This window comes from Elephas maximus, chromosome 11 (genome assembly GCF_024166365.1).
Source record: "Elephas maximus indicus isolate mEleMax1 chromosome 11, mEleMax1 primary haplotype, whole genome shotgun sequence".
Classification (NCBI taxonomy): domain Eukaryota; kingdom Metazoa; phylum Chordata; class Mammalia; order Proboscidea; family Elephantidae; genus Elephas; species Elephas maximus.
In genome coordinates, this window is record NC_064829.1 from 106,690,321 (window position 1) to 106,706,598 (window position 16,278).

General features: G+C 47.8%; 1 protein-coding gene across 1 annotated transcript; it reads left to right on the forward strand.

Annotated features, from left to right (window-relative positions):
- Window positions 1-13,076: 13,076 nt before the first annotated feature.
- On the forward strand, window positions 13,077-15,775 carry LYPD5 (LY6/PLAUR domain containing 5). Its single transcript, XM_049900122.1, has 4 exons — window positions 13,077-13,326; window positions 14,030-14,206; window positions 14,386-14,532; window positions 14,799-15,775. The coding sequence occupies exons 1-4, from the start codon at window positions 13,182-13,184 to the stop codon at window positions 15,050-15,052; spliced, it is 723 nt and encodes a 240-aa protein (XP_049756079.1). The 5' UTR covers window positions 13,077-13,181; the 3' UTR covers window positions 15,053-15,775.
- Window positions 15,776-16,278: the final 503 nt, after the last annotated feature.

Genomic DNA, 16,278 nt, shown 5'->3' on the forward strand with positions numbered 1-16,278 from the left:
CCTTCCACTGTCACCGTATACAGTTGTTCGTGTTAGACACTGAATAAGAGAATCACATCTAACATGCCAGTCACATCACAGACGTCCTAAGTATTTTTAAAACAAAACTATTTTGGACATTTTTGTGTATTGCATTATACGTTTGCTGACTGCAAAATAACTGGTTTATAACGTCTTTTAACCATTTTCCAGCAGATGGCAGTAAAGTACCTTCTAATAGGATGGGTAGCTACGACTCCGCTTCTAGTTAGCTGCCCTAGGGTGCTGTGGACTCAGGGTGACCCCGTGCACAATGGAACAAAACACTGCCCATTGTGAGCCATAGGATTTTCCCTGGCTGATTTTGGGAAGTAGACTGCCAGGCCTTTCTTCCTAGCCCACCTTCGTCTGGAAGCATCACTGAAATCTGTTCAACATCACAGCAACACTCCAAGAGAAATCAGTTAGAAAACAGAAAGACCTTGTTCTACTATCATCTGAAATAACCATGCTGCTAAAAAATGGAGCTGCTTTTCCACTGGATATGCGGAGCGTCCTGTTGGTGTTTGTACACTGGCCGCATCTGATGTTTCCTATTGCAGTTCATATTTCCTGCTAATTGTTTACTGAGAATGGAACCAGAATGGAATTGTTGAGTTCCAATTTTAAATCTACAGGTCCTTTCATTTGGCATGAGTCACTATATAATAACTAATATGCAATTGCTGTTAGTAATCTGCAAAGTATTATGTGGGTAGAAATTTAAGAGTACTATATAATGATCTGTTAATTATAGTATTATTATAGCAATTGTTTATTATTACTTCAGAAATTTCATATATATAAAAATTTACTATAATTAAAATTTAATGCCTTGTTAAAAAAATTACATATTGTTTTAAAACTTTACAAATTCTAAGGTAAAATAATAAAGCCAACTATATTATTTGTCCCTAGATATCAAGAAGGAAAACATCATCAGGATCAGAAAACAGAAAATGGGAAGCTATTATAAAAACAGTTGGCTCAGTTGGAACCCTTGTGTATTCCAGTGGGAAGGTAAAATGGTACAGCTCCTGTGAAAACACTTTGGTGGCTCCTCAAAAAGTCAAACATAGAATTACCGTGTGACCCAGCAATTCCAGTCCTAGATATATATCCCAAAGAATTGAAAGCGGAGACTCAAGTGCTTGTTCACCAATGTTTCTTGTGGCATTATTCACACTAGCCAAGAGTTGCAAACAGCCCAAGTGTCCACCAATAAATTAGTGGATAAACAAAATGTGGTATAGCCATACAATGGAGTAGTATTCAGCCATAAAAAAGGAATGAAGTTATAATACGTTCTACAATGTGAGTGAACCATGAAAACATTATGCTAAGTGAAATAAGCCAGACACAAAAGGACAAATATTGTACGATTGCACTTCTCTGAAGTATCTAGAATGGGCAAATGCATAGAGACAGCAAGTAGATTAGAGGTTATCAGAGGCTGAGGGGAGGGGAGAATAGGGAGCTGTTGTTTAATGGGTACAGAGTTTCTGTTTGGGATGATGAAAAACGTTTGGAAATAGTGATGATGGTTACTGTCTTAGTCATCTGGTGCTGCTATAACAGAAATCCCACAAGTGGATGGCTTTAACAAAGAGAAATTTATTTCTTCATAGTAAAGTTGGCTAAAAGTCCAAATTCAGGATGTCAGCTCCAGGGGAAGCCTTTCTCTTCCTGTCGGCCGGCCGTCTCATCAATCTTCCCCTGTACTAGGAGCTTCTCTGCGCAGGGACCTCGGGTCTAAAGGATGTGCTGTGTTCCCAGCACTGCTTTCTTGATGCTTTGAAGTCCCCCCTCTCTGCTTGGAAACCCTGGTGGTGTAGTGGTTAAGTGTTACGGCTGCTAACCAAAAGGCTGGCAGTTCGAATCCACCAGGCGCTCCTTGGAAACTCTATGGGGCAGTTCTACTCTGTCCTATAGGGTCGCTATGAGTCCGAATGACTCCACAGCAACGGGTTTGGGTTTTTTGGGGGGTTTTCTCTCTGCTTGCTTCCCTTTCCTTTTTATCTCTTGTAAGATGAAAGGTAATGCATTCCACACCCCAGGGAAACTCCCTTTACATTGGATCAGGGATATGACCTTAGTAAGGGGGTTACAATCCCACCCTAATCTTCTTTAACATAAAATGACAATCACAAAATGAAGGGCAACCACAGAATACTGGGAATCATGGCTCAGCCAAATTGATACACACATTTTTGGGGGTACATAGTTCAATCCATGACAGTTACAAAGCATTGTGAATGTAATGAATGCCACTCCATGGTAGATTTCAAACTGGTTAAAATGGCAAATTATATGTGGTATGTAATTTACCACAATAAAACTTTAAAAAGATCAATTGGATCATTGAATAAACTTCTGAGAAAAATAAAGCGGCTGGTCTCGGGGGGGGGGGGGAGGAAGAGTTCCACAGCTGCTTTTTTAGCAGAATGCACCACAGATCCAGTACTGATTGAGGAGGATTCGAACCTACCTTACACGTCTATGTAAACCATGAAGGAAGAATTTCAAGAAGGTGGGGTAGGGAGAAAGAAGAATCTTTTAATTGAATATGTGTTCTGCCAACCCAACCTAGACACATAATATGAATATTCAACAGTTGGCAATCTTGAAAATTATTCACCTCAAATACTGAATAACGTTTACCTTCCAAAAGACAGTTAAAAGTAGGTAGGAACGTTGTTTCACGCAAATCCTCCCAACTGGGGAATAAACAATCAGATCCTAATTACTGTATTTCACCTCAAAGGATCCTGTCAACCAGAAAAACCAAATCCACTCCTGTCAAGAGGGTCGATTCCAACTCAGGGACCCTATCGATCAGAGTAGAACTGCCTCAGAGGATTTCTAAGGCTGTAAGTCTTTATGGAAGCAGACTGCTACATTCTTCTCCCACTGAGCAGCTGGTGGGCTCCAACCGCTGGCCTTTTGGTTGGCAGCCGAGTGCTTTAACTACTGCACCACCAGGGCCCACTAAAGGATCCTGTATTAGTCTTTATTTCAAACTCTTCGTTGTTAGCTGCCATCCAGTTGCCCCCCAATTCTTGGCTACCCCATACATAATGAAAAGAAACATCATGATGAGTTTCGGACCAGACTGTTGTGATCCATAGGATTTTCACTGACTGATTTTCGGAAGTCGATTACCAGGCCTTTCTTCCTAGTTCATCTTAGTCTGGATGCTCCGCTGAAACCTGTTCAGCATCGTAGCAACGCAAGCCTCCACTGACAGATGGGTGATGGTTGTCCCTGAGGTATACTGGCTGGGAATCTAACTGGAGTCTTCTGCAGGGAAGGCAAGAGTTCTACCGCTGAACAACCAATGGCCCCTCAAACTTTTGGGGCTGGAAAAAATACTCTAAAGGAAGAGGATGGGTAAAGTGTAGTAGATGTTCTGATGAGCTACCCAGTCCTCTGGGAATGGCTTGATTCCCCCAGCTGCTGGAAGGCCCAGCTACCAGACCCCTTGGGGATCGCCTCAACTAAAGACAGCCCCCCATACACACTCAAGGTCATGTCCCCTCCCCCAACTCAGGGCAACTCTAGTGGGTGATCTCCATGCCAGGACTTCCCATGGGGTCTCCTGAGTCCTTTGCTGGGCCTGAATCACAGCCCAGCTCCTCTCTCTGCCCAGTTCTACTTCCTTCACTTCCCTTCCACAGTTGTTGGTCCTTTATCAAAGTCCTCCAAGCTAATCTCCACCTAAGAGTCTGCCTCCCGGGAGAGCCCAGCCTGCACCAGTACAGTTAGCAGCATTGAGCACATATCATTTGAAAACAAGGAGGAAGTGAGGAGTACATACTCCATTGTGTGTTGTTGTTAGGTGCCGTCAAGTGGATTCCGACTCATAGCAACCCTATGTACAACAAAACGAAACAGTGCCGTGTCCTGCACCATCCTCACAATCGTTGTTATGTTTGAGCCCATTGTTGCAGCCACTGTGTCAATCCATCTTGTTGAGGGTCTTCCTCTTTTTCGCTGACTCTCTACTTTAGCAAGCCTGATGTCCTTCTCCAGGGACTGATCCCTCCCGGTAACATTGGACATACTCAATAGCATGGGGTACTCAAAATTGAAACCTGATTCAAAAAAGAAATATCGATGCCACAGGCCAAGTCTATGTAAAAAAAAGAAAAGATTGGCAAACGATATACATAATTCAGTTTTTGGCAAGGCTATAACTATAGAGTTCACAAGAAAACTTCACAGTTCTGATAAAGTATGGAAGACCATTTATTCAGGACATAAAAAGTGACAGCTAGTGATGTTACACATTATTTAGGGGATGACATAAAAAAATCATTCCAATTATAGCATTTCGATTAATGGAATCATTGGAATAAGGTAAGAAGCATTTTGGCTACGAAGCCTGACATAAGGTGAACAATTATTGATAGACGGGCCGATTTCCAGATTAAACCTATTTTTACGTGCAAACACTTTTGGGGATTTTGTCCAGCAGATGGCATAGCCAGAGACAGATTGTACACACATTTAGTAAACTGCACACAAAAACCAAATCTGTTCACCTTTTAGCTAAAGATCCCAAATCAAACCAAACCCACTGCCCTCAAGTTGCTTCCAACTCATAGCAACCCCATAGGGTTTCCAAAACTGTAAATCTTAACAGAAGCAGACTGCCACATCTTTCTCTCGCAGAGCCGCTGGTGGTTTCGAACTGCAGACCTTTTGGTTAGCTTTCAATCACTTTAAGCCAAAGTTTAAACAGGTCTATAAAACAAACAATAACACATGTGAGGAATGTGCTTCTTAGCACAATCAAGTATACCAGATTAAATGGGCAACACCTGCCCAAAAGCCAAGACGAGAAGGCAAGAGGAGACAGGAAGACTAGACGAATGGACACGGAACCTGGAGTGGAAAGGGGGAGAGAGTTGACACATTGTGGGGATTGCAACCAATGTCACGAAACAATTTATGCATACCTTTTTGAATGAGAAACTAATTTGCGCTGTAAAATTCACCTAAGGCACAATAAAGAAAAAATTGAATGAAAAAAAAATTGAGGAGCAGGTGTCTTAGTCCCTAAGGCTGCCATAACAAAGTACCACAAGCCAGGTGGTTTTAAAACAACAGAAATGTATTCTCTCACAGTTCTGGAGGCTAGAAGTCTGAAATCAAGGTGTCAACAGGGCCAACGTCAACACTTTTAAAATAACCAACTATTAAATGGTGCTTCAAGTGAAATTAATATCTTCAGCAAAATGAGGCAGGAACCAAATTCAGTATGTCCAATGCTCTAAAAAGCACCAAAGGGAAAAAGAATAAAACAAGATGAGAGATATGCAGTTAGATTATTGAGGCTGGGTGGTGGGCACACAGTTCTCTCTACTTCTGCGTGTGTTTGAGATTGTCTATAATAATAAGTTTAAAAACTTAGGGCCCCGGACAAAGCTAGAGAAAAATGTAGAAGAAAATTCTAACTCAGAAAGAAAGATTGGACTTGCTGGCCTGACAGAGGCTGGAGAAACCCTGAGAGTATAGCCCCTGGACACCCTTTCAGCTCAGTACTGAAGTCGCTCCTGAGGTTCACCTTCAGCCAAAGATTGGACAAGCCCATAAAACAAAACGAGACTAAAGGGGCGCACCCGCCCAGGGGCAAGGATGAGAAGGCAGGAGGGGACAGGAAAGCTGGTAATAGGGAACCCAAGGTTGAGAAGGGACAGTGTTGACATGTCACGGTGTTGTTAACTAATGTCATGAAACAGTATGTGTACTAACTGTTTAATGAGAAACTAGTTTGCTTCATAAACTTTCATCTAAAGTACAATTAAAAAAAAAAAGTTAAAAAACTTAATGGCTACCGCAAAAGATTCTCAGCTTCCCCCAATCTCTTAATTGCTTATTTAAAAAAAAAAAGTTGCCGTGGAGTCAATTTGACCCATGTGTGTCAGAGTAGAACTGTGATCCAGAGTTTTCTTTCTTTCTGTTTCTTCAACAAATATATGTATATTTTTTTGTGTGTGCTTTAGGTGAAAGTTTACAGCTCAACTTAATTTCTCATACAAAAATTTATACACATATTGTTATGTGACATTAGTTGCAATCCCCACATGTGGCAGCACACTGCACCTTTCCACCCCGGGTTTCTTGTGTCCATTCAACCACCCTCTGTCCCTTCCTGCCTTCTATCCTGCCTCCGGACCCGAGCTGCCCATTTGGTCTTGTGTATCTGATTGAACTAAGAAGCACGCTCTTCATGAATATTATTTTATGTTTATAGGCCAGTCTAATCTTTGTCTGAGGAGGGGTTTTGGGAATGGTTTTAGTTCTGGGTTCACAGAGTGTCCGGAGACCATAGTTTCAGGTCCCTCCAGTCTCAGACCATTAAGTCTGGTCTTTTTACATGAATTTGAGTTCTGCTCCACACTTTTCTCCTGCTCCATCAGGGACTCTCTGTTGTCCTGTCAGGGTGGTCATTGGTGATAGCCAGGCACCATCTAGTTCTTCTGGTCTCAGGCTGATGGAGTCTTTGGTTTATGTGGCCCTTTTTTTTCTTGGGCTAATTTTTTTTTTAATATTGGTGTTCTTCATTCTTCTTTGCTCCAAGTGGGCTGGGACGAATTGATGTATCTTAGGTGGCCGCTCACAAGCTTTAAAGACCCCAGACACCACTCACCAAAGTGGAATGCAGAACATTTTCTTAATAAGTTTTGTTATGCCAATTGACCTAGATGTCCCCCGAAACTATGGTCCCCAAGCCCCAGCCCCAGCTACTCTGTCCCTCTCCAGAGAGTTTCAGTGGCTGGTTTTCCGAAAGTAGATTTCCAAGCCTTTCTTCCAGGGCATCCCACCGGACCATTGCTGTTCTAACCCCTGCTGATAATTTGCATTTCTAACAAGTTCCCAGACTAGCAGAGCAGTGGTTCTCAAAATTTATTATACATAAGAATCACCTGGGGATCTTGTTAAACTGTAGATTCTGATTCAGTAGATCTAGGGGTGGAAATGCAAATTCTCAGCAGAGGTTAGAACGGCAATGGTCCGGTGGGATGCCCTGGAAGAGCTGCTTTCTTTCAAGGTGCTTCTGGGTGGTCACCACCACCAACCTTTCATTAGCAACCAAGTGCGTTTACCCTTTGCACCACCTAGGAACTCCAATTACTTAGTTACTAAAGTTTAATTACTAAAAGATGATGATAAAAAAAAAATTCTGGGTTCATAGGAAGCTCAGAGTTTGCATCCTGTAGCTCTCTGAATGCAGGAGCTCCTGACAAAATCCCTAATATGTGGTCACTGGGGAGCCCTGGGGGGCCCTGGCGGCGCAGTGTTTAAGTGTTCGGCTGCTAACCAAAAGATCAGCAATTTGAACCCACCAGCCGCTCCACAGGAGAAAGATGTGGCAGTTTTCTTCCCTAAAGATTACAGCCTTGGAAACCCTATGGGCCAGTTATACTCTGTCCTATAGGGTTGCTATGAGTCAGAATTGACTCTCCAGGAATGGAATTTTTAGCTCCACCTTGACCCTTGGGCAGTCCCTCCAGGACTGGGGCCAAGCAGAAGCAGGAGGAGTAATTTGGATACAAAACAGGTTCTAGGAAGTGAGGCCTGGTGGGAGGGGCAGGGATTTGGCAAGATGTGAGGGAGTGGAAACCCTGGTGGTGTAGTGGTTAAGTGCTATGGCTGCTAACCAAGAGGTCAGCAGTTCGAATCTGCCAGGCCCTCATTGGAACCTCTATGGGGCAGTTCTACTCTGTCCTATAGGGTCGCTATGAGTTGGAATTAACTTGATGGCAGTGGGTTTTGGTTTTGGGGGAATGCAGCTAAGCCAGAGAGAGTCCAGGGCTGTGGGCTGTGTATACAGGGCCTGGTGTCCTCCATTATGTGTGGACACCATCACATCCATCCATGCATCCGTGATTCTAGGTTTCTGCTGTCTGCATGGAGTCCCTGGGTGGTGCAAATTGTTGATGCGCTCAGCGGCTAGCCAAAAGTCTGGAAGTTTGAGTCCACCCAGAGGTGTCTCAGAAGAAAGGCCTGGCCATCTATTTCCAATCACCAAGTGAAAACCCTAAGGAGCACAGTTCTACTCTGACACACATGGGGTCGCCAATGAGACAGAGTTGACTTTTCAGCAACTGGTTTTGGTCATCGGCATATGCCTCAGCCTACCCCTTGTGGTTGAGTTCAAGGGTGGGTCTGAACCCATCAGGTGATACCTCCAAGCAGAGAAAAGAGAGGTCGGTCAGGAGGTGCTGTCCTGGGTCACTGGCCCAACTCAAGCCACCTGCTGGAGCATCTGCCTGAATGTCCTCATCTGCCTGGTGTCTGAGGGTCTCTGTAGGTCTGCCTCTGTCCCCAGGGACAGTATGTCTCCCTCAGCTTGCCTGCCTGTATCTCTATCACCCTGTTGTTTTTTAATTCATTCATTCAATAAGTTTCAAGCGCCTTCTGTGGGCATGTCCTATCCTTTAGAGTGTCCATCTTCACCTCTACATCGGCCTCTGTCTACTTTTACATCTGCCCGCATCAAGTTGCGCCCGTCTTACTGCATCTCTGGGGATCTTGGTCTCCCTGTCTTTGTTTTTTCTCTATTCTTCTCTTTGTCTCAATCTCTCTATGCCTCTATGTCAGCTCTTTTGTTTATTCATTCATTCATACAATATTGCAAACATCCCTTGAGGTCCCTGAGCAACTCACAACTCCCCTAATGGGGGAGACAGACACTAGACCACCTCAGGTTGATCAGGGCTGAGAGACAAGACGGTTCTTTAGGCTGAAGGTGAGTGGGTGAGTGAGGGAGATGGGCGTCAGAGAAGGCTTCATGGCGAAGGAGATGTTTGTGTCTTTGGATCTAGACTCATGGCTCCAGAATTGTAGGCTGTGTGTGTCTGAGTGTCTGGGTAGTGTGTGTTGGGATGGGAGAAGAAAAGAGAAATCAAACGGACACATGTGCCAACCTCAGGCTAGAATAGAGCATGGAGAGAGGGGTGTGAAGAAAGCCTGTAAAACACAAATCCCCCCAAAATGAAAGGTCCCAGGTACCTAGACCCCTCCTCCCTCAGAGCCAGGAGTCCAGGACCCAGCCCCTTCCTCCCTCAGACCCAGGACTCCAGGCCTCCAGCCCCTCCTCCCTCAGACTCAGGACTCCAGGCTCCCAGCCCCCACCTCCCTCAGACCCAGCAGTCCTGACCCCAGCCCCCTCCTCCCTCAGACACAGGAGTACAGACCCCCAGCTTCCTTTTCCCTCAGAATCAGGTGTCCCAGCCTCCAGCCCCCTCCTGCTCAGACCCAGGAGTCCTGGCCCTAGCCCCATTAGACCCAGAGGTCCAGGCCCCCAGCCCCTTCTATCTTGGGATCCTATCTTGTGTTCCTCTGTATGGCTGTGAGCCTGGGGGTATCTACTCCCATGCTGGGCAGGGGGAAGAACTGGTGCACTGGACCCACAGAAGTATTGGGTGTGTGTGTGTTGGGAATGCAGGGTAAAGAGAGAAATCAAGGAGTTATGGGTGTCTACTCCTGACCTGGGAAAGGATTCAAAGACACACAAATTCCCTAAAATCAAAGAACCCAGGGCAAACATCCCCACCTCCCTGAAGCCACAGGAATCCATGCCATTAACCCCTTCAGCACCCAGGTCTCATCCCAGCCCCAGCATGATTGATTGTCTGGGAGGAGATTTGGCCAAGCAAGGGCGGAGGTGGAGGAATCCTGGCAGGGCTGGGTAGCCCAGATGCCAGGGACCTGGCAGGGAGTAACCAGACTGGCAGCAAGTCAGAGCAGAAGGAGCTGTCCCAGGTGTCTCAGCTCAGCTCCTCGCTTGGAAGATGGGGAGCCCCAGAACCATCCTGCTCTGCCTCTTTGGGGCTGTGCTCTGTCTGACAGGTGCCCAGACCTCTACACCCACAGGAAGGAGGGACCTGGGGTCCTGGGCTTCTGGGTCTGAGGGGGGAGGGGGTTGGGGGCCTGGGCTCCTGGGTCTGAGGGGGGAGGGGGTTGGGGGCCTGGGCTCCTGGGTCTGAGGGAGGTGGGGGCTCGGAACCTGGATTCCTGGGTCTGAGGGAAGAAGGAGCTGATGGCTTAGACTCCTGGGTCTAAAGGAGGAGGGGCCTGGGGGCCTGGCTTCCTGGGTCTGAGGGAGGAAGGGGCTGGGGGCTAGACTTCTGAGTTTGAGGGGGGAGGGGGCTGGGGGCCTGGCCTCCTGGGTCTGAGGGAGGAGCGGGCTAGAGACTGTGTCCTCATCATTTCTTTTCCCCTCCTCTGCTCTTTCCCCATCAGTCTTCCTCTCCTGTGCCTCTCTGCCATTCAGCCTTCCTCATCCTCCTTCCTCCTCGTCCCATTCAGTGGGCTTCTGGTGAGCCATGGGGTCTTTTTCCAGAACTGGCAGGAGCCTTGGTGGCCTGGTTGTTAAGTGCTATTCCTGCCAACCAAAAGGTCGGCAGTTCGTATGCACCAGCCATTCCTTGGAAACCCTATGGGGCAGTTCTGCTTTGTCCTATAGGGTCACTATGAGTCCGAATCAACTCGATGGCAACAGGTTTGGCTTTTTTTGTTTTGTTTTGGCAGGAACCTTGGCCGCATCCACAGGCAAACACCTCACACCCTGCCTTTGAGCTAGGCCAGGAACACATTCAGGTCAGAATTGAAGTGGCTACAGAGTCAGGGAAGGAGAGAGGTGAGGAGGAGGCCAGGCCTGTACTGAACCTAATTGGCTTGTGTTTTAGTTATCTGGGGTAAGTCCAGGTGGCATAGTGATTAAGAGCCTGGCTGCTAACCAAAAGGTTGGCAGTTTGAATCCACCAGGCATTCCTTGGAAACCCTATGGGACAATGCTACCGTGTCCTATAGGGTCACTATGAGTCAGAATCAACTTGACAGCAACGGGTTTGGTTTTTTTTGTTTTGTTTTGTTTTGTTTTAGTTATCTGGTGCTGCTAGAACAGAACTACCACACATGAGTGGCTTTAACAAACAGAAATTTATTTTCTCACGGTTTAGGAAGCTGGAAGTCCAAATTCAGAGCACCAGCTCGAGGGGAAGGCTTTCTCTCTCTGTCAGCTCTGGAGGAAGGTCCTTGTCTCTTCACCTTCAGCTCCCTGGTTTCTACAAAATCTCCATGTGTCTTTTCATCTCTTTTACCCCATCTCTGCTTCTAGCTTTCATTTAATCTCTTGTATATTTCAAAAGAGATTGACTCAAGATACACCTTACACTAATCCTGCCTCATTAACATAACAGAGACAACCCATTCCCAAGTGGGATTATAACCACAGGCAAAGAGGTTGGGACTTACAACACATATTTTGGGGGAACACAATTCAATCCATAACAGTGTGTGACTGAGTCCATAGAAGGGCGCTTGACTTCTGTGTGAGTCCATGTGTCAGTGTGTCTTTGGGGATGTCTGTGCTTGTGTGCTTTTCTCTGCACCAGGTTCCAACAAATGCTATTGTGGGTCTGGTCATCCCTGCTTCGCTGTGTTTGTGAAAGGAACATGTATAATTGTGCATATCTGAGTCACTTTGTGTTTGTGCGCCTCTGTGACTTATGAGTGTGTGTTTATTTCTGTGTCTGTTTTCAGAAATAAATACTTCAATGTGTGTCTCTCTGTATCTGTGTTGCACATCTCTGTGTCTTAAATCTGTATGGAATTTTAAATGGTATGTCTCAGGTTTTTTAAATAATATTTTATTGTGTTTTTGGTGAAGGTTTACCCAGCAGCTTAGATTCAACAATTTCTGTACAAATCATTCAGTGATATCGGTTACATTCTTCACAATGCACGAATATTCTCATTATTCCTGTTCTGATTGTTCTAATTCCATTCATTAATCTAGTTTCCCTTCCCCCTTACATTCTCATCTTTGCTTTAAATTAATTGTTGACCAAGCCCAAGCCTGTTGCCATTGAATCGACTCTGACTCATAGCCACCCTACAGGACAGAGTAGGGCTGCTCCATAGGGTTTCCAAGGAGTGGCTTGTGGATTTGAACTGCTGATCTTTTGGTCAGCAGCCATAGCTCTTAACCACTGTGCCACCAGGGCTCCAACTGATGACCATTTGGTCTCACAGAAGTGATTATTTAAAGGCACACAGTACTCAAAGGTGATATTCATTATTTTGTGAGCCAATTTGCTTTTTCAGCTGCAAGGTGACCTCAGGGGCTAGTTTCAGTTCAAGATTTGAAGAGTAGCTCAGGTCCGTAGTCTCAGGAAGTCCTCCAGTCTCAACCAGTCCAGTAAATCTGGTTTGCTTGTTTGTTTTCAGAATTTGAGGTTCTGTTTCACATTTTTCTCCCATTCTATCAGGGTTCATCTATTGTGTAAACCATATGTTTTTGTGGGTCTCATTTTTGTGGTTCTCATTTTTGTGTATCTCTAATTTTACATAATTTTGTGTCTCTCCTTCTATTTGTGTGTCTGTGATTCTTGGGTCTGTGTTGTCTCTCTCTGGGTGTGATTTCATGGGTTTCCTGGGTCTGTCTGTGTGGTTATTGTTTCCATATACACACATTTGTGTGTGTGTGTGTGTGTGCGTGATTTTGCATGTGTGAGATACTGTGCTTTCATTTGCAGGGTTTGTATTGGAGGATCTGGGTGTGTACTTGTTTCCTGTGTGAATGCAGACCTCTGCATGCAGGCATTCCAACCGTTCTGTATACATCTGATGAATTTGCATGAATCTGCATCCATTTTGTTGTTTTGTGTTTATGTTGTTGACGTGCTTTGTGCAGTATCTCTGGGTCTGGTTGTACATGTGTATCTGTAGGTATAGGATTGCAAATCATTGTGTTTGTTTCCCATAAGTGGTCTTTTAGTTCTGTCATCAACATGTCCACTTGGGCTTTTCCCAGGCTGTGTCCGTTATGAGTTTAGCCAGGGAGGGGTGGACAGAGCAGGAGTGGGCTGGCTTCTCCCTTATCTAAATCTTGGAGGGCTGCCAGGAAGAGGGCAGAGATCTGGAACAGCCTGGAGAGAAGAAACTGGACTGTCAAGTGCAGAGAGCACCTTGCCCCGTGGTGAGGTCAGAATCAACCCTGACCAGCTGACGCAGCTGACCCTGGTCCTCCCAAGGCAACCAGGCCGGACTCCATTCAGCACAGAAGGGCTGAGTTACCCGCATTCTTAGGGTGGAGCCCTGAGTTCCTGGGACTGGCTGTCCACCCCCCAACCCCCTGCTAACCCATCATGCTCCTCTCCTCAGAGTCCCAAGCGTTGCAATGCTACAGCTTTGAACACATCTACTCAGGCCCCTTTGACCTCAGTGGCAAGCAGCTCCCCACAGTCTCCTGTTCCGGCCGATGCTTTGAGGCTGTCAGTTCCCTCAGCACGGGTGGGTGAGCGAGCAGGAAAGGTTGTGTGGGAGAGGAAGGGGTGGGGAGAGGGATGATGCATAAGACAGGGAGAAAGGAGTGGAGGAGAGAAGGGATTAGCGAAGAATGTGGCTGAAGATGAAGAGGGGGATAAGGACAGAGCAACAGGAAGGTGGAGGAAAGAAGAGAGGAAAACAAGTGGTTTGCACTCGGCTGCTAACCCAAAGGTTGACGGTCCGAACCCACCCAGTGGACTCTGCAGAAGAAAGGCCTGGCCGTCTGCTTCCGTCAAGATTACAGCCAAGGAAACCCTATGGAGCAGTTCTACTCTGTAACACATTGAATCGCCATGTGTGGGTCCCCCACCAACACTAGATGGCAGCTAACAACAACAACAAAGGGAGGAAAAGAGGGAATGAGGGACAAGAGATAGGGGAGGGAGAAGACAAAGGAGAACCGAGGAAGAGGAGTGAGAGAGGAGCAGAGAGGAGGAAGGGGGAGGGAGAGGAGAATAGGGAGAGGACAGTGGGAGGAAGGGTGGAGTTAGAAAAGGTAGAGAAGGAGGAAAGGGAGCGGCAGGGGAGAGAGGAAGAAGTAAGGGGGAGAGAATTGAGACCGGAAGGTTGAGGAAGAGAGGTAAAGAGGGAGAGGCAGAAGGAAGGGGACGAGGAAGCGGGCTGCGGAGAAGGCAGCAGCCATAGCCCCATCCCCGCCTGCCTTCAGGGTATCGCGCCTCTGTGACGCTGGTAAAGAAGGGCTGCTGGACGGGCTCGCCTGGCGGCCAGATGGAAGCGAACCAAGACTCGCTGCCACCCGACTTCTCGCTGGTGCGCGGCTGCACCACCGACCGGTGCAACGTCGACATCATGAACCACGACAGCATCCCCAACCTGAGCCCAGGTACACCGGAGGGCGGGGCCGGGCGTGGGCGGGGCGATGAGGGGCCGGGAGGGGCCTGTCCAGGGCGGGGCGTGGCCTCCGAGCCCCCACAACCAGCTAGGCCGGCGCCCTGATGCAGTGCGCAACCCGCACATCCGAACTGGAACCACCACCAAAGTGTGCGTTTACGCTTTTGCCAGCGCCCGACCCGCCGTTGCTCAGCGGCACCGAGTGTTACGCCTGCGTGGGGATCTTACCGGAGGACTGCGCTCCCAACAAGTCCCGGCGGGTCCAATGTCACCAGAAGGAGAGCGTCTGCTTCCAGGGCAATGGCCGAATGACCATTGGTGAGGGGTTGGGCAGGTGGGAGGGCCTGGGCTAGGATGTGGAGGCAGGGCAGGTCTGAGGGGTGAGGCATGAGACAGGTCTGGCAGGGAGACACGGCCCTTATCTGAGAGGGTGGTTGGCATGGGCCTGGTCTGAGGGAGGAGGCAAAGCCTAGTCTGAGCGAGGAGGCAAGCTCCTGGTCTGCCGTGGGGGACATGAAGGAAGTCTGAGGACCAAGGCATGGTCCTGGGCTTCCTAAGCTCTGACCCCTTAACCCCTCCGCCAGGCAATTTCTCAGTCCCTGTATACATCAGAACCTGCCACCGGCCCTCCTGCACCATCGTGGGCACCACCAGCCCCTGGTCGGACATCGACCTCCACGGCTCCTGCTGCCAGGGCAACCTCTGTAACCGGGACTCGGTGTTTGAGCTCTTCACTGCTGCGGCCGCCCCTCCTCAGGCATCTCACTCTGTGGTCCTGCTCCTCACGCTTCCCCTCCTGGTGGGCGCTCTGGGAGGACCCCTTGGGCTCTCCTCATAGACAGCCCCTCCAGTAGCTTCCTCAGCAGGAGGCTGGGAATGGGGGTACAGGCCCCTCTCTCCTCATTGCTCTGGCCCTGGAACAGCTCATTTGAAAATGATGTCAAGAATTGTGCTCCTGTCTCTCTGGCGTTGACCCTCCAACTCTCTCTGTCCCTCCTACTTCCCTAGCCCAGCCCTGCCTCTACCTGGTCAGCAGGCCTGGGAGAAAGTGGGCAAGGTCACCAGTGGCCTAGGTTGGGGAGAAACATCCATGTCCTGCCCCACATGAAGAACCATCATGATGATGCCTGTTCCTTACTGAGCACCAAGCACCCCCCCCCCCACACACACATTATTTCCTGTGCTTTTCCTTCCGAGCCTAGCAACAGCCCTAGAAGGGAGCTATGGTGATGCCTTTACTCTCATGACAGGCAATAAATATATCCTCTCAGTTAGGAGTCCAGACTCTGGAACCAGACTGCCGGGGTTCGAATCCCAGTTCTACCGCTTAGCCTGTGAGTGACCTTGGACAAGTTACTCAACCTCTCTGTGCCTCAGTTTCCTTACCTGAGGGTGGAGATGAGGAGTCCCTGGGTGGCACAAACTGTTAAGCACTCAGCTACTAACTGAAAGGTTGGTGGTTTGAATCTATTCAGACGTCCCTCAGAAGAAAAACCTGGTGATCTGCTTCCAAAAGGTCACAGCCATTGAAAAGGCTATGAAGTGAAGCTCTACTCTGACACGCGTGGGGTCACCATGAGTCAGAATCGACTCAGCGGCAACTGGTTAGGGTGGAGATGATCATTTCGCCTGTAATATAACAAGAGCTACTTCCCAGGGGTTGTGGTGAGGATCTGAGGAGGTGAACGTGCAGCGTCTGGGGCATAGCAGTCACTCAGAGTGAGGGGGCTGTGGTCATAATCTCCAAGTAACAGATGAGCAAACTGAGACTTAGGAAGGCAAAGGCACTCACTTGAGCTCATGTATCTTAGTGAATCCCAGCCCTGTGTTCTGAATCTCTGCCACCCCGCCGCCCAAACATGCCGCCTCCAGTCATGTGGGTGGTGATTAATTTGACAGAAAAACACTCCAGGTAGAGCTGAGCCAGGCAGAACCTTCCAGCCTGTGGAGATCAGGGAAGACTTCCTGGAAGAAGTAACCCCTGAGAAAAATCCTAAAGGGGAAATACGCATTGTCAGAGAGAAGCAGGAGGAAGGGCATTCTAAGTGGAGGAGGTAGCCTGGA

Bases quoted from the DNA above. Each gene is read 5' to 3' on its own strand.
- LYPD5 (XM_049900122.1), top strand. From the start codon at position 13,182: ATGCTCCTCTCCTCAGAGTCCCAAGCGTTGCAATGCTACAGCTTTGAA. The intron at 13,327-14,029 runs GTGGGTGAGCGA...GCCTGCCTTCAG, and splicing joins TGTCAGTTCCCTCAGCACGG to GGTATCGCGCCTCTGTGACG. The intron at 14,207-14,385 runs GTACACCGGAGG...CGCTTTTGCCAG, and splicing joins CATCCCCAACCTGAGCCCAG to CGCCCGACCCGCCGTTGCTC.